The 23,507-nt window shown below is 46.9% G+C and overlaps 2 protein-coding genes across 2 annotated transcripts in view; one reads left to right on the top strand and one right to left on the bottom strand.

The window, feature by feature from the left end:
• The window catches only part of LOC124703948, a 14,494-nt gene extending 4,695 nt beyond the window's left edge, over positions 1 to 9,799 (top strand). Inside the window, exon 2 of the mRNA XM_047236184.1 lies at positions 8,137 to 9,799. Coding sequence (XP_047092140.1) covers positions 8,137 to 9,623 — 1,487 coding nt within the window. The 3' untranslated portion in view covers positions 9,624 to 9,799. The remainder of the gene's footprint in view (positions 1 to 8,136) is intronic.
• Positions 9,800 to 10,743: 944 nt separating this feature from the next.
• On the bottom strand, positions 10,744 to 12,740 carry LOC124667393 (dolichyl-diphosphooligosaccharide--protein glycosyltransferase subunit DAD1-like). Its single transcript, XM_047204687.1, has 6 exons — positions 12,669 to 12,740; positions 12,312 to 12,426; positions 12,173 to 12,220; positions 11,293 to 11,380; positions 11,162 to 11,205; positions 10,744 to 11,074 (listed from the first exon to the last, which is right to left on the bottom strand). The coding sequence occupies exons 2-6, from the start codon at positions 12,390 to 12,392 to the stop codon at positions 10,991 to 10,993; spliced, it is 345 nt and encodes a 114-aa protein (XP_047060643.1). The 5' UTR covers positions 12,393 to 12,426; positions 12,669 to 12,740; the 3' UTR covers positions 10,744 to 10,990.
• Positions 12,741 to 23,507: the final 10,767 nt, after the last annotated feature.

The following is a 23,507-nucleotide window of genomic DNA, read 5'->3' as shown; positions in this document are numbered from 1 at the left end:
ACAACTTCCAAGACTTAAATATAAAATAAAGTGCAGAAGTAAAATAATGGGTTGTCTCCCATAAGCGCTTTTTCTTTAACGCCTTTCAGCCTAGGCGCAGAAAGTGTGTATCAAGTAACATCAAGAGACGAAGCATCAACATCATAATTTGTTCTAATAATAGAATCATAAGGTAACTTCATTCTCTTTCTAGGGAAGTGTTCCATACCTTTCTTGAGAGGAAATTGATATTTAATATTACCTTCCTTCATATCAATGGTAGCACCAATAGTTCGAAGAAAAGGTCTTCCCAATATAATGGGACAAGATGCATTGCATTCAATATCCAAGACAACAAAATCAACGGGGACAAGGTTATTGTTAACCATAATACGAACATTATCAATCCTCCCCAAAGGTTTCTTTATAGCATTATCAACAAGATTAACATCCAAATAACAATTCTTCAATGGTGGCAAGTCAAGCATATCATAAATTTTCTTAGGCATAACGTAAATACTTGCACCAAGATCACATAAGGCATTACAATCAAAATCATTGACCCTCATCTTCATGATAGGCTCCCAACCATCTTCTAACTTTCTAGGAATAGAAGTTTCAAGTTTTAGTTTCTCCTCTCTAGCTTTTATGAGAGCATTTGTAATATGTTTTGTAAAGGCCAAATTTATAGCACTAGCGTTGGAACTTTTAGCAAGCTTTTGTAAGAACTTTATAACTTCAGAGATGTGACAATCATCAAAGTCTAAACCATTATGATCTACAGCAATGGGATCATTATCCCCAATATTTTGAAAAATTTCAAGCAGCTTTATCAATTTCAGCAGCTTTAGCAGCTTCAGTGCAATTTTGCACGCTTTGCACTAGGAGTAGTAACATTGCCAACACCAATTATTTTACCATTGATAGTAGAAGGTGTAGCAACATGTGAATCATTAACATTACTAGTGGTGGTAATAGTCCAAACTTTAGCTACATTATTCTCTTTAGCAAGTTCTTCATTTTCTTCTCTTTCCCACCTAGCATGCAATTCAGCCATCAATCTAATATTCTCATTAATTCGAACTTGATGGCATTTGCTGTAGTAACAATCTTATTATCAATATCCTTATTAGGCATAACTTTCAATTTTAAAAGATCAACATCAGAGGCAAGACTATCAACCTTAGAAGCGAGAATATCAATTTTATCGAGCTTTTCCTCAACATATTTGTTAAAAGCAGTTTGTGTACTAATAAATTCTTTAAGCATGGCTTCAAGACCAGGGGGTAAACTCCTATTATTGTTGTAAGAATTCCCATAAGAATTACCATAACTATTACCATTAGCAGCAAGATATGGCCTATAGTTGTTACCAGAATTGTTCCTATAAGCATTGTTGTTGAAATTATTATTTTTAATGAAATTCACATCAACATGTTCTTCTTGGGCAACCAATGAAGCTAAAGGAACATTATTAGGATCAACATTAGATCTACCATTCACAAGCATAGACATAATAGCATCAATCTTATCACTCAAGGAGGAGGTTTCTTCAACGTAATTTACCTTCTTACCTTGTGGAGCTCTTTCCGTGTGCCATTCAGAGTAATTTGTCATCATATCATCAAGAAGCTTTGTTGCCGCCTCCAAAGTGATGGACATAAAGGTACCTCCAACGAGCTGAATCCAATAGGTTCCGCGAAGAAAAATTCAATCCTGCATAAAAGGTTTGGATGATCATCCAAGTAGTCAGTCCATGGGTTGGGCAATTCTTTACCAAAGATTTCATTCTCTCCCATGCTTGAGCCACATGTTCATTATCTAATTGCTTGAAATTCATTATGCTACTTCTCAAAGATATAATTTTAGCGGGAGGATAATATCTACCAATAAAAGCATCCTTACATTTAGTCCAAGAATCAATACTATTTCTAGGCAGAGATAGCAACCAATCTTTAGCTCTTCCTCTTAAGGAGAAATGAAACAATTTTAATTTTATAATGTCACCATCTACATCCTTATACTTTTGCATTTCACATAGTTCAACAAAATTATTAAGATGGGCAAGCAAGCATCATCGGAACTAACACCAGAAAATTGCTCTCTCATAACAAGATTCAAGTAAAGGTGTTTAATTTCAAAGAATTCTGCTGTAGTAGCAGGTGGAGCAATAGGTGTGCATAGGAAATCATTATTATTTGTGCTAGTGAAGTCACACAACTTAGTATTCTCAACAGTACCCATATTAGCAGTAGTAAATAAAGCAAACTGAATAAAGTAAAAGCAAGTAACTAATTTTTTTTGTGTTTTTGATATAGAGAACAAGACAGTAAATAAAGTAAAACTAGCAACTAATTTTTTTGTGTTTTGATATAATGCAGCAAACAAAGCAGGTAAATAAAATAAAGCAAGACAAAAACAAAGTAAAGAGATTGGAAGTGGAGACTCCCCTTGCAGCGTGTCTTGATCTCCCCGACAACGGCGCCAAAATTTACTTGCCGGCGTGCGTTGACGTGGGAGTTAGAAATCTTTGTGGTGTAACTTTTCTTCGTTCCCCGGCAACGGCGCCGTAAATTTAGCTTGATGTCGCGTAAAGCACACGCCCGTTGGGAACCCCAAGTGGAAGATGTGATGCGTACAAGCAGCAAGTTTCCCTCGAAGAAACCAAGGTTTATCGAACCAAAGAGGGAGTCAAGAAGCACGTTGAAGGTTGATGGCGGGGAGTGTAGTGCGGCGCAACACCGGGGATTCCGGCGCCAACGTGGAACCCGCACAACACAATCACGGAACTTTGCCCCAACGTAACAGCTGAGGTTGTCAATCTCACCGGCCTGTCAGTAAACAAGGATTAGATGTATAGTGTGGATGATGATGGTTGTTTGCGAAGAACAGTAAAGAACAATTGCAGCAGTTTGTATTTCAGATGTAAAGAATAGGACCGGGGTCCACAGATCACTAGCGGTGTCTCTCCCATAAGATAGCAGGTGTTGGGTGAACAAATTACAGTTGGGCAATTGACAAATAAAGAAGGCATAACAATGCACATACATATATCATGATGAGTACTATGAGATTTAATCGAGGCATTACGACAAAGTACATAGACCGCTATCCGACATGCATCTATGCCTAAAAAGTCCACCTTCGAAGTTATCATCCGAACCTCTCCAGTATTAAGTTGTAAACAACGGACAATTGCATTAAGTATGGTGCGTACTGTAATCAACACAAATATCCTTAGACAAAGCATCGATGTTTTATCCCTAGTGGCAACAAGACATCCACAACCTTAGAACTTTCTCATCATCGTCCTGCATTTAATGGAGGCATGAACCCACTATCGAGCATAAATACTCCCTCTTGGAGTCACAAGTATCAACTTGGCCAGAGCCTCTACTAGCAACGGAGAGCATGCAAGAACATAAATAACATATATGATAGATTGATAATCAACTTGACATAGTATCAATATTCATCGGATCCCAACAAACACAACATGAAGGATTACAAATAGATGATCTTGATCATGATAGGCAGCTCACAAGATCTAACATGATAGCACAATGGGGAGAAGACGACCATCTAGCTACTCGTTATGGACCCATAGTCCAGGGGTGAACTACTCACACATCGATCCGGAGGCGATCATGGCGATGAAGAGACCTCCGGGAGATGATTCCCCTCTCCGGCAAGGCGCGAGGCGATCTCCTAAATCCTCCGAGATGGGATTGGCGGCGGCGGCGTCTCCGGAAGGTTTTCCGTATCGTGGCTCTCGATATCGGGGGTTTCGCGACGGAGGCTTTAAGTAGGCGGAAGGGCGGAGTCGGGAGAGTCACGGGGGCCCCACACGCTAGGGCCGTGCGGGCCCCTCTAGGCCGCGCCGCCCTAGTGTGGCGGCGCCCCGTGGCCCCACTTCGTCTCCCCTTCGGTCTTCTCGGAAGCTTCGTGGAAAAATAGGCCCCGGGCGTTGATTTCGTCCAATTCCGAGAATATTTCCTTACTAGGATTTCTGAAACCAAAAACAGCGAGAAAACAACAATCGGCTCTTCGGCATCTCGTCAATAGGTTAGTGCCGGAAAATGCATAATAATGACATATAATGTGTATAAAACATGTGAGTATCATCATAAAAGTAGCATGGAACATAAGAAATTATAGATACGTTTGGGACGTATCAATGTGTTGTTGCTACTAGGGAGAAAACAACAATGTTTTATATAAGGATAATTCTATTGTTTATTTTACACACATTTCTTAATGTGATAATCTGTTGCTTGCAACTTAATACTGGAAGAGGTTCAGACGATAACCGGAAGGTGGATTATTAGTCATAGACGCAGTTGGATTACGGTCTATGTATTATGTTGTAATGCACAAACGAATCTCATAGTAATCATCTTGTCATGTATGGTCTTTATACTGTCAATTGCCCAGCTGTAATTTGTTTACCCAACATGTTATTTATCTTTATGGAGAGACACCTCTAGTGAACTGTGGACCCCGGTCCTTTCTTTTACACTGATACAATCATCATGTTCTGTTTACTTACTACAAACACTGCTCTCTTTCATTTACTGCAAACAAATATCTCTTTCCACACTATACGGTTAATCCTTTGTTTTCAGCAAAACCGGTGAGATTGACAATCTCACTGTAAGTTGGGGCAGAGTATTTCGGTTGTGTTGTGTACAGGTTCCACGTAGTTGCTGACGCTGGTAGTGCGCCCTGCCAATAGTCAGCTAGCAACACCTTCAGAAGTCACGCCTTTCTCCTACTGGTCGATTAAACCTTGGTTTCTTACTGAGGAAAAACTTGCTACTGTGCTCATCATACCTTCCTCTTGGAGTTTCCCAACGGTGTGCAATCTGCGCTCATCAACCCTTCCCTCTCAAGATATTTCGAGGGGGAGAGGACCAGCTCCCCTATAAAAGGGATAGCCTTGCTAGCGTAGAGGGGGACGATCCTTAGATATCACAAGCCCAAGATATATGTACGGTCATCTTCTCCGTTGTGACCAGCAATACATCCACCAAAGCAGGACGTAGGGGTTTTACCTCTCCAAGGGCCCTGAACCTGGGTAACTGTCGTGTCTCTATCTAAAGTGCTCGCCTTCGGTAAGGCGACGACGTGATCTTGAGTCCCCTGTGTTCGAACCTTTCGGTTTCGGTGATACCTGTGTTCCTTCGCGGACTCGAATCTCCGACAATTCCGCCTTTAAGAGACTGAAAGGATGAGATGTCGCCTAGAGGGGGTGAATAGGCGTTTAAAAACTCCGACGGATTTGGCTTGTAAGAATGCGGAATTAAACTAACGTTTATTTTACAAGCATAAACCCTAAATATGCTAGGCTAAACTAAGTGCAATAACAACAACTAGAGCTAAGCAAGATAGGCACATTATATATATGAACAACAAGTGATAGCAAGATATAAAAGTACTTCAAGATCGATGGTTATCACAAAGGAAAGTAAACTCGAGTATAGAAATAACCGATGCACGCAGAGACGAAGATGTATTCCCGTGTTCCCTTCCTTTGCAAGAAGGTACGTCATGTTTGGAGAGGTGGGGATCCCACGAAGGATTTCCCAACGCCAAGAAGGCTCACCTTCTTCTCCGAGCCAATTCCACTCCGGAGATGGCAAGATCCAAAACCACTTAACAAACTCCATGAAGGAGAAGCCCGGGCCTCTTCACAATCTTCCATGAAGAGGTCACCGGGACACCAACCAAGCCAACTAGGAGGTCACCATCCAAGAGTAAAAGCTCACGGTCTCTCACTCGAACGAATCGTGATGGAGAGCTCAACACTATGCAATGATGCAAAGCAAGAACACCAAAGGTGTTCAAATCCCTCACACTCAAATCCCACCAAAGCAACAAACGCTAGGTTGGAATTAGAGAGGAAGAACAATGGAGGAAATCAACAAATGACTCCAAGATCCAGATCCAATAGGTTCCCCTCACTTAGAGGAGAAATGGATTGGTGGGGATTGTAGATCTAGATCCCCTCTCTCAAATCCCTCAAGAATGAGTAAGAATCATGGGGGGAATCAAGAGATAGGAAAATTTCTTCAAAGGAAACAATGGAGGAGAGAGAGTGTAAGAACTTACCCAACCCAAGGTGGAAGAAGGCCTATTTATAGTCTCAAGAAAAATAGAACCGTTGGGAGAGAAAACATACAAAAAAACGGCCCAGCCGGCCAGCCAGCTGGTCCACGGGGCCGAGCACCGGACAGGTTGGCGCACAGGCCTGCAGCGCCGGCTGACAGGCCGGACGGGGGGAGGCCGGTTGACCGAGCTCTGAGCTGGTCGGTCTGGTGGCCACCGGGTGGGGAGCCGAACATGGGCCGGGAGACCCCTAGAGCGGGCCCGTTTGGACGAGCCCAGCAAGCGGTTCCCACCGGTCAGGCCGATGGGCTGGCTAGACGGTGCCGGGCGGTGGGCCGAACTCACAGGACCCCCAAAAACTTTTCTTTTTCTTTAAGACGGATAATGCTCCCGAACTCCGATTGTCATGAAACCAATTTTGTTCGAAAGATAACTACAAATATTGAGATTCTTCACATAATATTTTTAGATGATTTTAGAGAGGAGCCTCCCAACATCAAGAAACGGTAAAGACGTCCAAACTCGAAAATGTAATAGAAGATGAATGCGGATTCCGTTTTCGATGAACTTGGGCTTGTTCAAAAGCGAGCAACAAGCTCAAGAACCTAACACAGAAGTAACACCAAGAAGCAACAAGAATTATGGAATGCAAAGCATGTAAAGGGTTGAGCTCCCTAAGACGATGTGATCAAGTTACCCGACCAAAAGCCCTCTTGATAGTGCGGCTATCTATCCTATAACTCGGTTTCCCAACAACCACCTTGAGACCGGTGACAGGAAAAACCTATCAAGGTCGTGCCTTTGCCTTTTGCATTCACGCTTGATCTTGATGATGATGCTTCATGCTTCATTCAAGCCGGAAAAGCTCACTAGATCATTGTTGTTTCGTGAAGACACATAATTTGCTCCCCATACACCACTATGGGTAGCTTCATTAAGCACATCTTCATATGTCCATTATCACCAAATGGATGGCAAGCTTCAAGCATATGATCCTCTTGAGATGCTTAACTTGAACTTGCCCAACTCAACCTTGATGACGATCACCACTTGATGTCATCCTCTCATGAGCTATATGAGATCTCACTTTTGATGCATGCCCATGGAAAGATACCTAACCCACATAGATAATACAAGGGCATATATATGATGAGTTAGTTCATAAAGCATAATTGGCAAGGCTTATCATACCACATGACTTCACGTGGCACATTCTTCATGCTTCATGTGTTGACCAAACTTGAATATATTCGTCACTCTTTGTATTTATCAACCTTGTATCTTTGCATGCTCTATCACACTATCTTGAGGTGTATAAAGAACTCCTCATTCGATTACATGCTCTAAATCTTAGTCCATCATAGCTCAACTTATGAGACTATCATGACACCGACTTAGAGCCATATCTTGAATTCTTCACTTGGAATTAAGCACTCAAGATTTTGATCATTCATTGCTTAACACATGAGCTAGATCATGGCTAATATTGAGTTCCACAAAAGAACTCCATCTTCATTTTTTATTTTTGATCATATTACATATATGTCTTCAAATCAATGACCTTGATGTCAATACTCAAGGTATATCTCTTATCTTCATGGCATCCAAACTTGAATCCAACACATGTACTACAAGTATTACCTATGGTATATTCCTTCATATAAACTGAATGAAAACATTAGTCCATAGAAATTGTCATTAATTACCAAAACCACACATAGGGGCAATATACCCTTATAGAGACACACTGATGTCAAATTTGGGATTTGAACTCTGGGGATACAACCACCCTCCTAACCACACAACCTCAGGTTGGTTCTCCAAACTATTATGTATGGTTCATGATGATTGCTAATACAAGATGTTGAGTGGTAATGCTTTTAGAAATATAGGTCGTGCAGAAGAAAAGAACTATCTAGAGGTGAATGTGTGGTGAACAACATGGCAGTTTGGATATTTTAAGGAGTATCTTCATTGGGTGTGTTTTAGTGATTTTTAGGTGGCTCATTTGGATAAAAATACTTGATATACATATATAAGCTGGGTAAGGCCCAGCCAAATACTGTACAACCCAGCAGCCCAAACGGAAAGTAGACTCACTCAACTCTAACTCCCAAACCCAACTCACTCGGAAACCCCACGCCGCCGCCGGCCGCCCCCCGACGATGCCCGGCGACGCGTCCTCATCCGCTTCCATGGCGGCGGAGGCGCTGGCGCAGGCCGAATCCGAGCTCGCCGCCGGCCGCCCCCGCGCCGCGCAGAGGCACGCCCGGCGCGCCTTTCGCTTCGATCCGGACTCTGCCGTCGCGTCCCTCCTCGTCGCCGCCACCTCCGTCCTCCTCGCCGACCCCGACTCCCCTCGCGCCACCCTCCTCCTCTCCGACGACCCCAGCTCCTCCCCCGACCGCGACTTCCCCGCCGTCCGCCGCCACTACAAGTCCCTCTGCAGATCCCTCCGCCTCGACGCCTCGTCCCCCATCGTCTCTGCCGCGGCCGAGGAAGCGCTCCGCCGGGTGGCCGACGCCTACGCCGCGCTCAAGGAGCAGTCGGAGGCGCCGGACCCGCCGCCCACCTTCTGGACGGCCTGCGCCGGCTGCCGCCTCCTCCACGAGTTCGACCGCCAGTACGTCGGCTACCGGCTCACTTGCCCCTCCTGCCGTCGGACGTTCCTCGCCTCCGAGGTGCCGCCTCCGCCGCCGCCCAAGAAGATCAAGAAGCCGGAGATGACGCTTGCCGAGATGCAGCTGCAGCTCGTCAAGAGAAGAGCCGCGAAAGATCACAAGGCCCCCCAGAGCTCATCCAGTGAGTCCTCAGAGGACGAGTTGGAAGAGCTGGAAATGAAGGAGGAGGAGGACCCGAATAGTGATCACTCGGGGAAGATGGCCGTGGAGGACTCGGACTTCTACAACTTCGACGCCGACCGTGGAGAGAAGTGCTTCAAGAGAGGCCAGGTGTGGGCATTGTATGGGGATGAGGACGGCATGCCACGGCACTACGTGCTGGTGGAGACAGCGTCGCCGGGCAGGCAGTTCAGCGCGCAGGTACGGTGGCTCGAACTCCAGCCTGATGGGGTGGAGGGGAAGCCCTGTCCTTGTGGGGAGTTCAAGGTTGGGCGAGCAGACACGGTGCACTCGGTGAACGTCTTCTCGCATCTCGTCGCCAGCGAGAGGGTGGCGAGAGAGGCGTACAGGATTTACCCCCGGAAGGGGTCAGTTTGGGCGTTCTATGGTGGAGAGGATGCCGACACCAGGAGGCCCAAGTATGATTTCGTGGTGTTCCTCAGCGGGTACAGCGACCTGTATGGCGTCAGCTACGGTTACCTGGAGAAGGTGGAGGGTTTCAGAAGCATCTTCACCCGCTGCGATGTCGGTAGCCATGCTGTTCAGTACCTCCGCAAGGGCGATGTTGGGATGCTTTCGCATCAGATACCGGCGAGGAAAGTCTCCAAGGGTTTAGACTCGGCGCTGCCTCCTGGGGACTGCTGGGAGCTTGACCCTGCATCCTTGCCTCCTGAACTGCTGCGCCTCGAGCAGTAGAAGTGACTCTGGAGTGGTAATGTTGACAGTTCCATGGGGGTGTTCATATACCTTGTAGTTTAGAAATAGGGGAAGAAGGTCATCTGGTTTGCTGTCAATTATGTGATGATGGTTCTTCGAGTTGAGATGTAGACATCTTGGATAATTGAAGACTTGTAGTTGTTCCAGTGTTCAGTGTTTTATGAGTACTCACACCATTGCATTGTGTTAGATGGATGATATTTATGTAGTTGATTGTGGAGACTAACTGTTCTGTTATATGAATCATGGACTTCATGAAACTATTCTGCTTAATCGGAGCAGCATGTGTTAAATTTCTTGTCAAGTGGGTCTTGAATTGTCTTTCCACATGCAAAAAGGTAAGCCTGAAAACGGGGAGCAACTTGTGGTTGCAAATACAGATAAGGATTCAGATTGGATGATCAGAATAACTAGTTAGATCATACGGTTGTGAGCCAGAAAGATGCAACTATTTTTAATTTCGGTGGTGTGGGCTATTTGGAGTAGTAGGAACAAAGAGACTCATGAGAAGATTAAGTATCAGCAAATGAAATCGATGGAGATATTGGAGGAGCGGATTCTCGATGTGCCATATGGAAAACAAAAGACAACGCAGATTCAGAATGATAAGTATAGGTGCCTCCCAGGCTCCCATATGAAGTTGTGGTTGGGCTGTGGAAGAAGAGGACAAGGGAAGACAACACTGGTGCAACACAAGGAGATACATGTCGATGAGTTTCGTTCCCGGACTTTGAGCTTGTTTTCGTGAGAAGATGATTTAGATCTAATCAAGCAGCACATGTTTGTGCAAAAACTCTAGGATTAGTTTTTAGCTTCAGACTTTGTTCTTAGTACCGATCTAACCTCAGAACCTATCATCTGGGGTGATGGTTATTTTAAAAAGTTTTGCAATGAATTAGTACAATGTATACCAAGTGCTATCAGAACTGAAATTTTCTGTCATCAGCTTGAAGAGTCACAATCTTCCACAAAACGCGGGCTGCCTCTCCATTTCGGGAAATGAAGAAGAGCAAATGCACTGTAAAAATGTTAATGGCTAAGAAAACAGCCTTGCCAGATTCCAAATTCATGGTTTGTTGCTCCAAGCTCATTACAGCCATAAGAAAAGCGTTATAAGCATGGCATTTAAATTTTTCTTGAACAACTAAAAATATTGAAGCGATCTTTTTTCCAGTCTTCGCTCCCTTCATGTTCTTACATTGTTAACACTAAATCCACCAATTTCTTATATCTCACTGAGACGCCCTGAATTACATAGGCAATGTGATACCACATGAATATCTAACATGACGACGGTCTCAAACATTAGGGCGCTACAAAATCCTGATATGCTGTAGAACAATTACTTATCCGAGGAAGTTCATGATCACCAGGTGGAGCACCAGATTGCACAGAACAAAATCTGCAAAGGCCCTCTCCGGGGCAAGATCCTGCAGATAATGTATTGACATAGCAATGTCATGCCAGAATCCAAATAATAAAACTGTGGTAGAAGGTAACAGCGGAAGTAGAGTTACCTTGAATTCCTTGTTGTCTTTGTTGACTTGAATACGGAGGCAAACTGCAAAAAAAAAAAAAAAATTGATAGTTAAACATCATGCAGCTGAGGAAGGGTAACCAGGATTGAGAGCGGGCAAGAAATCCCTACCGGCAAGCACTGCAGTTCCTATGCATGACAGGACACCAGATAGGAAAGAGTTGAACGGAAATGACCCAACGATTCCCATGTAAAACACCTGTTATGAGTAGTAAAACATACAGCAGCATTTCAGTAGTCTGCAAATTGCTGTGCACTACCACGCCAGAATTACTTTGCAACTAGGAGCGAAGAGAAGACTTATGGCTTCTGAGTCGAACACAAGGCTAATGAATTCCACTCGGTATAAAAAAGAGTGATCAAATGAAGTGATCATGTAAAACACCTGTTATGAGTAGTAAAACATACAGCAGCATTTCAGTAGTCTGCAAATTGCTGTGCACTACCACGCCAGAATTTACTTTGCAACTAGGAGTGAAGAGAAAACTTATGGCTTCTTAGTCGAACACAAGGCTAATGAATTCCACTCGGTATAAAAACAAGCGATCAAATGAAACACCCGTTGAACCTAAGCATATGCCTAGACACATATCACACGTTTCACATGTCAAACTGAACATTCAGGGGGATACAGCTGTATACATATCAACGACATTTAGATTCAGATCTACTACACAAATTGGTTGCTAGCTTGGTAGGTACTAGGCACATCACATTTTTTGTACAAGATAGTAGCCCAGCTCTACTTGAAACCAACCCTGAGAAATGAAGTAGCAAAATAAACAAACAAGGCATATGTCACCATCTCCGATGCTACATCCAATCCACATGCTATGCTAGAGTTAAGCAACTATCTCTACATTTTGGTTTCTTGAGGAATGACGGGTTGTTCAAGCAAGATTTCGGCTTCTCTATCACTAGATATGCTATCACCTCTAACACAAACTAAACCAGATATGCCTGAAAAGCCGTGAACAAGTAATACTCTCACCTGAACGAGGGCAGATGCTACTGCGAAAACCACGTACAGGTCGATGATCTGCATAAACACGAGAAAGACGATCAGTAATCAGCTATAGTCGCGTGTTAGTGGCTGCAGGTCGAGAGAGAGAAAAAAGAAGGTTAATTGCCTTGAGATTCGTGGGCGTGGCGGCATAGGCCTTGCCGAGGGACTGGATCAGGAGCTTGGCATCGCCCGCGGCCTTCGGCATCCTTCCTCGCGAACCTTGCGCCCTCCGCTTCGAGCTGGCCCATAAGAAACAGAGCGATTCGTGATCAGATTCAGCGTCATCGTAGAACGAACGCGCGGTAGAACCCTAGCAGGTAAGAGGCGTGCAGGCGCTAGGAATCAGATCGTGCGGCTTCCAGATCCGGACCCGGACCGCGCAACGGAGGGGGAGTAGGAGGACTGGAGGGGATGCGGAGGGAGGGAGAGATGGATCTTATGGCCTAGGGAGGGAGAGATCTGTGAGAGGGAGGAGACTGACCTGTGCTGCTGCTGGAGGAAGAAGACGATGCCGAGGAAGAAAGTTCAGTTCAGCTTCGGGATTTGGGTTTTCCTCTGGTTTATTGAGCGTGTGCTTGGGCCTATGGATATCGGGCCCAAATTTGGACCCACACGACAATGCAGTTTCAGCCTCTTGATGCCGGATGAGAACATCACGATTTTTAACCCTACATATAAGAGCATCTCCACTCGTCCCCCGACGAGGCTCCCGAGCGACGTTTTTTCCATCCGGACGGCGAAATTCGGCCCAGTCGCGCCCCCGGTTCCTCGTTTTCGTCCGGATTTAGCCCTTCATCCATCCGGCGAGCCCACGCCATCCCCGGCCCCCCGGGGCGCGCTCGGAGACTCCGGACGAAAGATTTTGGCGCGAAACGTCGTGTGGACCCGCGTAGTCGGCGGCCGGAAAACCAAATCCTGTCGATTTTCCCTCCAATTTGCTTGCATATCCCCATTCCCTCCAATTTGCTTGCATATCCCCATTCTCTCCCGCCGAAATTCCCCAATCTCCTCGTCTTCCAGCTCCGAGTTCCGGCGGCGTCTTCTCGTCCACCACCACTCTCCTCCTCGTCTTCTCGTCCACCACAATGCCGCCGAAGGCGCCGGCGAGAAGATGCGGGCGAAGAAGACGAAGCCGCCGGGCATGTTGAACGCCGAGTGGGCGGCGGACGAGAACGGCGCGAGGTGGAAACAAGCGGCAGGGCGGAGAGGGTGAAAAGAGCCGCCGCCAAGAGGGCGGCGGCGGCGCCGAGACGAACAAGCGAGGATGATCAGCATGGCCATGAGCGGCGGCGACGATGTTCCCCGGCCAATGGCCGACGCAAGGTACAACCAGTTCCCCGTCGTCCTTCTCCCCTTCGCTGTACTCGCCGTCGCCGACTGCCGTGTTCCAAGAGGGCGCCTACGTCCAACCGTACAGGTCCACGACGTCGCCGCCCGAGCTTGACGTCGGCGGCGGCGGCCTGTTCGAGGGCACCTCGCCGGCCCTGCGACGAGGGCCGCTCCCGTTCGGTGCGATGGCGGCGCCGAACGAAGAGGAGATCCACGAGATGATCACCTCCGGCTCCATGGCCGCCGGCTGCGAGCCCGGGGTTCTTCATGGCCGCCGCCGGCTGCGTGCCCGGGGTTCTTCACGCAAGAGGAGACGAGGGCGACGGCAGCTGTGGCGGCGCGCAACGAGCATCGGGAGGATGTTGCCGACGGAAGCCAAGCCGTCGAAGAAGAAGACGAGGAAGAAGAAGAGCCAACTCAAGCCGCCGCCAACCCGTCGAAGGGGAAGAAGAAGAGGAAGAAGGACTCGCCGCCTGCCGAACCGCGTATCAAATGGACGCCGAAGGAAGAGGAGTGCCTCGCCGAAGCTTGGATGACCGTGTCCACGAACGACATAATCGGGGCCAATCGGTCGTTCGACACATACGGCTTCGAGTGAGGCGGGCGTACGAGGAACGCAAACTCGTCGATCCCTACTTCAACAAGACGAACATGAACGTGTACCGGGGAGACAAGGCAATGGCCACCCATTGGGGGATCATGCAGACGGTGTGCAGCAAATGGCACGGCATACAGGAGGAGGTCGACAAACTGCCGATCAGCGGCCACGACTTGGAGCAAAAGGTATGCTCCGCCGACCCTGCATCACCGAGGTACATCGTCTTAGCTGACCCGTATCGCCGTGCTCTTTTTTCCCCAGCTGCGCCGAGCTTTGGACATGTACACGGACGACACCGGCCTGCAGTTCAAGTTCCTCAACGTCTACGCCCGCCTCGAGAATTGCGAGAAGTGGAAGGAAACTCGCACGACCCTCTGGAAGAGCAAGACCGAGCAGTACAACCCCGACGCTCCGGCAGCTTGCGCGGCGGAAGGGCGCCCTGAACTCGGCGAGAAGAAGCTGAAAGAGCTCAAACGGACGGACAATCCCGCCGACAGGATGCAGGCGTCGATCGACAAGTGCTAGGCCGACTTGAGGTCGCACGCCGACGGGAGGAACGACAAGTTCGACGGCAGGTGGCGGGAGATGCTCGCCAACCAAGGCGTCCGGATCGCCCTGCTGAAGACGACGGCGGCGGTGAAGAAGAGGAACACAGACTTGGCGTTCCTCATGGGCGGCGGTGACATGGAACTGATGGACGAGGAGACGAGGAATTGGTACCAGGGCCACCGCAGCGACATCCTCCGAGCCACTCCGGCCAGTCCTTCGTCGTCTCCGCCGGCTCCTACCTCGTCTACCTCACCATCTACCTCGTCGACTGCGGCTGCTTCGACGTCCACTCGCCGCTGCTTCCTCGTCGCCCGCCGCGGCCGCTTCGGCCACGGTGTGTGAGGAAGCTGGTCCGTCGGACACCGCCGTGCCGGCCGGGACTGCCGACGAGCTCTGTCTCCGTGTAATTTCCCTCCGATCGCCGATCTGTGGCTGATCCTTTTGCTCCTTTTGCCGATCAACTGGCCGTACTTGTAGCGCGGGACGGCGATTTGTTTGAATTTAAACTCTATCCACCGAACTCCGGGTGGACGACTGGAAATACGGTACTCTCCACGACTTAATTTCGTCCAATCCGGCGGTTGTTTCGTCCGGATTTGGGCGTGGGGAGCGCCAACGAGTGGGGATGCTCTAAGGACAGTGCTGAGCGTCCCCGGGGGATCAAATCCTCCGATCCCCCGGGTCGTCGGCCGTACGATACGAGCCATCAGAACCGTACAACGTGGGCACCGCTTCCACCAGTAGAAAAATAAAGAAAAAAACACTCGTCGCCTTCGTCCACGAACTGGACTCTGCTGCCCGCAACTGGTCCATCTGCTCGGGGCGGCGTCATCGGAGAAGCCCAAAGCGGATTCGCCGGAGAAGCCGGGAGTGAGTCGCCGGAGAACTTTGAAAGTGTCGTCGTCGATGCAGAAGCCCTCTCCACCGTTCTGCCTCCCCCATCCGTGCACGCCGGCGGTGCTCCTCCGCTGGTAGCCGCCCCGATGTGCCTGGGAGCAACCACGGTGGCCACTGGCACAAAGGAGGCCGTGCCATTGGAGCAACGCCAGGTCGAGGTCGTCGCCGCCGCAGCTGCTACCCACAGCCTCCACCGCTGCTGCAAACATCGCCCACTGCTGCTACCCATGGCTGCCGCCGCTGCTACCCACGGCCACTGCCGTTGCTGCAAATGGCCGCCGCCACAGCTGTCCATAGCCTCCACCGTTGCTGCAAACGGCGTCCATCGTTGCTACCCACGGCCGCCGTCGTTGCTACGAACGGTCGTTGCCGCTGCTACTATCAACCGCCGATTGTAGCAAGGTCGGGCGTTGCCGGCGCTGCTACCCATGGCCGCCGCCGTTGCTACGAATGGCCGCCGCCGCCGCTACCCATGGCCTCCGTGGTTGCTACTACCGGCCGCCAATTGTAGCACGGCCGGACGCCGCCGCCGCTGCTAACCACGGCCTCCGCGTCTGCTACAAACAGCGACCACCTCTGCTACCAACGGCCTCCGCAGTTGCTGCGAACGGCCGCCGCCGGTGGCGCCACAAAGGTAGGAGACTCATGTGCCCTCGGCGGGACACAGGATCCGCGCAGCCAATCCTTTGCAGCAGGGCAAGGTCGGCCGCCCCTTTCAGCAAGAGCCTCTTCCAACCGCCCATCTCCGCAGCTTTTCCATGGCGGCGACTGTCTCGACGAGATGAGCGCGGGGAAGCGGCGGGATTCGCAGCAAAAGGCCGACGGCCCGACATACATCAATGGTGCCGCCGCTTGCAGCAACATTTGAGGAGGCAGGAGAGGTAGGGATTGGGGGCGGCGCGCTCGAGGTGGTGGAGGGGGGGCGGCGCGCTCGAGGTGCTGGAGGCCGGCAGCGCGCTCGCGGGAGAGAAGAGGACACGGTAAATCGGCGGTGGGTGGCCGTGCCGATGCGATTGAGAGGAGCGGCGTATTTTGGCTGGGGAATCGGAAGTAGTAGTACTAGACGACGCTAGGTAGAAGAGAACGTCAGGATAAGCTTTGGGTGGGGCCCACCCACGTTGACCACGCACGCGGACGCGTGTCACGCTCGCGATGCGGAGGAAGGAAGCGAGCGATCCCCCGGGTGATTGCTAGTGTTTTCCTACATATAAAGTATTGTTGACTCCACTAAGCAAAAAGTGGTGGACGATTCCTCTCAGCAAAGCTTAATAGAATGTTCAAGAGGAAAGCTAAAAAATAAGAACAACTGTTGGCTTAGCAAGAGACGATCTCATAGATAAAGCGTTCTTCTCTAGTTGTATTGGCCGCCGTAACGTAGGAGTGTTATCCATCTCTCTTCGGATTAAATAGATGGGAACCTCACCACATTATCAGATACCATGGTCGCTAGATCCCTCTTTCGTAACCTGGATATCAGTGAAGGCCTAGATGAAGAACACACTATGCTAAAAGGACTAATCCAAACTTATGTTAGCTCGTCTCCTGGGCTCGAACTTGAAACAACCTACAATGATGGTTCATGGCATGCCCACAGTTAAGCAGAGCTAACTAAATTTGTGACAACACCTAGACATTCCGATCCTTCAAGATTCTGCAAAACCAGTGGAGATGTGTCGTTGCTAAGTAGAGCATGTGCGCCAGCAAAAAGTTATCACCAAGATGTACCTAGACGTAGGGTGGCTTTAGCTGCACCATGTTGACGGTGATACATATCTTCCTCCTGCAGAACTTTGTTGGTAACTCACCATAGCAATGTGCACATCTTTCCCAATGCCTCGTATTTCCTAAATGTGGTCCACGTTTTACATTTTGTTCTACTTTCTCGCATCCTAGTTGTAGATCAGAAATTCAATGCTTTCTCATGTACAATGTAGAAGTGTGTGTCAACTGAAAAGTGTAGGTCTTTCAACATGCTACTACTTCGGTGTAGGTGGAGCAACATATATATGCACATAGCATTAATTTTTCACATGGTGTAAGGTAGTTGATGGGTATGTGCCATTTTTTGTGTCAATAATTAATCAATAGCAGTAAAGTAGTATGATTTACACGGATGAGTGATATACGCATCACAGATCATTACTATCAGTGGGTGCACCATGACCTCCCCTTAATAAAAATGCAAAAATACAAGCATACAACGTTGTATAGAATCCACCATTTCTTGGCCAAAGTTACGCTTTCAAATGCACGGACGCATACTAAGATAGACATATGCGGCATGGACGGAGTTAGGATCTGAGCTCAAGGGGGAGGAGGGGGGAGTTAGTGATCTGTCATGTATAATGAGGGCTAAGCTAGCTAAACACCAAAGATAAGGAACAAACATGGCTAATTTTCTAAAGAAAAACTAGGACCTTTTTGTCTGCGTCACAAATTAAAATTGACGCCACTGTCTTATTTGGGCGCTGGAATACAAATAAACAAATTTCAAAAAACATGTAAATACTTTGACACCAAACTATTATAAAAATAAATTGCACTTTTCTGGAAATGGTTTCATAGTATAGCTCCTTAGTATTCTTCATAGTTATCCTTATGATTCATCAATACAATCAATCTTCTAGGGGGGAATGACAATACAAACCCATGCAACTATTGTTGATATACTTGAGTACTTGACAACATATGAAAGGCAGCGAAGGATTATGATTAAAAAAAATTGCATCCAATATTGAGAATTTGACAGCTTTGTGTTAATTCGCTCCCTTGTTTTCACTAAGAAATGAGAGGATTGGCGATGAACAGGAAAGACTGCGTCAAGATCTTCACTAGGATGTAGTTAAGTGTGTACACCAACGCACGTGAAATGAAGTGCAAGAACTGGGCCTATGACCAACGCTAGGGCACACAAAGCAATGGTGTACACACTAGCGCCTCTCTCTTGTGTATCAGCTATCTGGAATCTTCGTCTACATTGCAGGAACAAGATTAGCATGAGCACATGGTGTTAGGTGACATCAAGCAATGGGAAATTAGTCCAAAGCTCAGCAAGTCTCGAAATGAGAATTGAATGATGTCACCTGACTGATATTTAACTAAAATTTAGTTAAATATAGATCATACTGAGATCTAGTCATCAGCCATTTTCCTTTCAAGATTTGATCTGTTGAAGAATCCTTGACATTTAGAGTCTCCCAAAATGATTTTGTTTTATATATAGATAAAAGAGGATATGTTAGGCAACAATGTTCACAAAGAGGTCACGGTCGATAGCCTGCAACAAGCATCCCTGCCATCTTCTAGCTTTAAAGGTACGTCGCAGTTAAGTTTTTACCCAGCCTGAAGACGGCTGGAGCCACTTCTTGTCTGGTGAGCCTCCCAAAACGACCTTTGTGAAACCAATGCACAAATTCCCTGTTGCCAAAGAACAAAGCGGATTGAGCCAAATCTAGCTACCGCTAAACCAGCACATGTAGTGTATCTAAATTGCAGTGGATCATGTCATGAACTTGATGATTACACAAACAAATGAAGAAACATTCATGTTCTCATGGACACCACAAAATTAGGCACAAAAAAAATCGATCTGCCGGAGTCGACAAGCATCTGTAGCGCTGAAAATCATATCACATACAATCCTCTGACTTCAAGCGGATCATCTAATATGGACGGACACTTTAAGGGCCCGTTCTTGCAGCAGGCACGGACTACCTTGTGGCTAGAATAGCTGTTAAGTCTGCCGCTCTGCATCTGGAGATTAGAGACTCCTGAGCACCTCTGTTGAACTGCCCATGGTCCCGTCAGAGTTTTCCTTCGCTGGTCAGGCAGCTCAGAAGCTCTTCCGTCATTCCAGTTGTTTCTGTTTGACACAGCGGCTCCATTTACACTTTTTTGTATTGGAGAGGTCTCTGGAAATCTTTGAACGGCGGTACTAGAAGCCATCCGGTTGCTCCGTATTCCAGACTGGTGGTTTTCTTGTTCCTGATGTCTCCTATTCCCTTATGTGATTTCACATTCGTCTTATGCTCTCTTCTTTTCTCCATTATTCATATTTTTGCCCCTCGTCTGCCAACTATTTAAGTGGTACGAAAGTGTTTCGACTAGTAGACCTGCACACTACAGGTTGCGTGAGATGTTGTGGTATATATGCACACATGACAAAGACGAACGACTAGTATTCATTATTATAGGTTGCTCGAGATTTACTATTTTTCATCAATTTCATGACATTAATTTCATATCAAGACCTTGCTGGTACGGTCAACCTACCATGCGAGCAGTAAAAGTTGTTTTCGGGATTTCGCTTTCGGTGTCGTGGATCTAAGCAAGCGACGGTGGCGAAGGACTCGGTACATTTCACTTAATTTCTATTTTGTTACAGTATTGTATGACAAACGACAGTGGCGAAGGACTCGGTCCCTTTTCAAGTTTTCTTCTAGGGTACTTTTTAGAAAAAGACGGACTATGTTATATAATTTCAATTTCTTGCAGGCTTCTCTTTGTAACTTGTAGTACCCACTGAATGGAATGAAGCTTCTGGGTCCTTTCGAGCCCAGCCCCTGTTCAGAAAAGGAAGATAAAACAGAATACAAAACGAGCATGCTGGATAAAAGAAAGGCTAAACTCCTGGTAATTGAAGGTGACCCAAACTTTCTAGCGACCAAAGCCTGGCTTCTACTCGGATGGCTAGTTTGGACTGGAAGAAAGTCGATGACCTGTGGTTTAGGACTTTAGGCCAAATAGCAACCAGGCCCACTTACTTGGTGTCATCAAGGTTGACGCCAAGCCTGAGCCGAACTGAACTGTCAATACCACACCAATGCCGGCAACTACTGCACCATGATCACCATGTGGAGAAAAGATCACAGCTTTGTTGCCAGTTTCATAAAGACCCAAACACAGTGGCCACATGCAACCGAAAAATTCTGATAGTCTAGTTTCATGGAAACTGGTAAGACTATATGTTTCAGAGTGCATGGACCTAACTAAGCGTGGATGTTGGAGGACCATCGGTTCATTTTATTTTCTCTTTTACAATATACTCTCTCACTAGGCATCTACGGGTCATACAAAATGCAGATTCGGACATGATTTATGTATTGAGATCAACTCGTAAAGTTGTGCCTTGTTTTTTCACTTCCACCCAAATGGCAGCGTGCACAGAAAGCGTCTACTTTGTTCATTAGGCTAAATAACTAAACCGGCATGCTTGCTTGTCATCTTCATCCATCGATCGCTGTCAACGAGGCCGTCAATGATAACAAAGTATATGCCAGCAAATTATCTCAAGACCAAAACCTGAACGGGTCACAACTCACACGCACAAGCTCTGACACCGTCATGCACATAGCTAGCTACCTGATCAAAAAATCCACGTGCTACAGAGATCAAAACGTTTCTTACCAGTTCATACCCACCGAGCACCTAGGGTGGCGACAGCCAACAAGATAATCAGAACATCATAGTGAACTAGCGATGGCACGAAGGATGGAACTCTCAAGAAACAAAGATGTAAATGAACCTCTCAGAAACTGCAGTTCAGCTCCAATCGACTTCTAACATTTCAGATTTGCCTGATGGAATGTCTATAATGCTGCCGGACTGAAACTGTGTTCTGGTTATCTTGTATTATATTTCATACTATTTTGTACCATATATGAGCATGAAAAAGAATTCTAAAATATCGCTAGACTTATTTTGTTTTCATGTTTTGTTAGCAGTTAGCACACATAGCACTACACAGTCTACATATGGATTATACTCTGCAAGAATAACACTACAAGGTTAGAAGTTACTGAATGTTTAACTGAACAATGTCTAACCATACCTGAAATCTACAGTTCCCCGAGACTGCACTGCCCGTATTTTTCCATAATTTCATTAACACGTGTCACCATCAGAACATCAGGAAGTACTTTCATGAGCACATGTCAACTCGGTGTGGGCTGCGACGAGCTGGGCAAACGAGGGGGTCGGCATCCCCTTTCTTCCTATGCTGCAGTTACTAGTGATTTTGATTCATTCAAAGCCTCCCAAAATGACCTGGTGAAACCAATGCGCTAATGTCCTGTATCCGAAGAAGAGAGCGGACTGACCCTAAGATATATCTGAACCATCACATGTACTGTATCTGAACTGGAGATGATCAATTCCTGAACTTGACGATTGCACAAACAAATGAGGAAACGTCCATGTTCTCATGGACGCCACAAGAGTAGTCACCGAAACAATCAGTCGACTTGTCAAAGTTAACAAGCATGTGTAACGCTGAAGATTTATGGCACGCGAAATCCTTCATGTATGGATTACCTGGCATTCGCCATAAGTCTAAGGACACTGCTGCTACGTTCGCATTGACTTCAAGAGAACGGAGCCACGGACAGACATTTCAAGGGCGAGTGCCGATGTGTATCCAGAGATTGGAGACATCCTAGCACCTCATTTTCGTCTGCCTGTGGTCCCATAAGATTTGTTCTTCCCTATTCACTGAGGCTCAGATGCCCTTCTCTGATATTCAGTGCATCTGAGGGACGCAGCGGCTGCGCCCACACCCCTGGAGATCTTTCTAGCAATCTTCAAACGGCGCTTCCGACCTGGACCGGTCACTTCAGATGGAATGTTTGTGGTTTTCTTGTTCCCGACGTCTCCTATTCCCTATGTTCTTTTTTTTTCCACTCGTCTAATGTTTTTATCTTGTTTGTCTAGCTACTCCTATTTTCTCCTCCCATCTGCCAGCAATATCATTGTATGGCAGAAAAGTGTCCAGATTATTAGAGCCTCATGCTACTGCGTTAGTGAAGATGGAGCGGTATATATAACACATGACAAATGACTGGTATTCATGGTTGGAGGTTGTTGAAGCTTCACTATTTTGTAGTTTAATGACATACATTTATATAAGGATCAAAATGGGACTCTTCTATACCAGGCATTTCGTGTATGTTCAGCATGACATAGTTAAATAGCTGCAAGCTAAGGCTACGATAGGACGATCCATCAGATCAAATAAACCAAACAAACATCAATAAAAAATTAACAATGGCACGTGATGAAGATTGGCACATAGACTCGCTTTGCTATGTGCCTCATTGATTGGTGGTCTGCCTAAGTTGCTGGCCTGGACAATCAAAACCTTTGTTCCTGAAACTCCAATATCACCAATTCACCATTATCCGGTGGGTTATTCGGAAGAAGAGTGAGTACACGTTCGACAAGACAACAATCGATCATCCCCTGTCATCTCTACGTTCGACAAGGCAATCGAGCTTACAGCTGACTTATTCTTTAGGCGAAATACTATGTTAAGCTTCATGCACTAGCCACTTGAACCAAAAGTCCGAACTGATGGAAAGGGCTAGGCAATGCACATATACATTTCACAACACCCCCACTCGCGTGTGACGGGAGAAGAGAAAGTCAACACGTGAAAGAAGAAGAGCACACCGAAACAGGGCATCAGCGGTGGCTAAAGAGGGGGGCAATAGCAATTTTTAGGCTTAATTGCGAAAATCATGTAAGAGGGGGGCAACAGCAATTTTTTTTAGGCTTCATTGCGAAAACCATGTGAAAGCTAGGATTTGAACTTGAGACATGGGGCTCTGATACCATGTTAGAGCAATATGCTTGTTGTATTACCAGGGGCCAAAGGCCACAATATATAGTACATGTACAGGTGCATATATGCAGAAAGCCCCCTAACATATGGGGAAACTACAATAGACAGATATATACATCTAACAACACCAAGCCGCTTGCATGTTTTCACCATTATTGTCACCAAGCCTGAACTGAACTGGTACACATACCATGCCAGTGGGCAGTGGTGGCAGCTGCTACAACCTTGTCAGAGAGCCATGCGGAGAACAGATTAGAGCTTTGTTGGTATTTCCATGAAGACCCAACACAACACTCACATCTGCTTATTGATGTATAATTGGAATCTGA

Source organism: Lolium rigidum, chromosome 1 (assembly GCF_022539505.1).
Source record: "Lolium rigidum isolate FL_2022 chromosome 1, APGP_CSIRO_Lrig_0.1, whole genome shotgun sequence".
NCBI lineage: Eukaryota > Viridiplantae > Streptophyta > Magnoliopsida > Poales > Poaceae > Lolium > Lolium rigidum.
This window is presented reverse-complemented; position numbering and strand designations above follow the sequence as displayed.

Excerpts from the sequence above, each read along its gene's own strand:
- LOC124667393 (XM_047204687.1), bottom strand. The coding sequence starts at position 12,392 with ATGCCGAAGGCCGCGGGCGATGCCAAGCTCCTGATCCAGTCCCTCGGC. Across the intron at positions 12,221-12,311 it reads CCACGCCCACGAATCTCAAG|ATCATCGACCTGTACGTGGT; the intron begins GCAATTAACCTT and ends GTGTTTATGCAG. Across the intron at positions 11,381-12,172 it reads TAGCATCTGCCCTCGTTCAG|GTGTTTTACATGGGAATCGT; the intron begins GTGAGAGTATTA and ends TACTCATAACAG.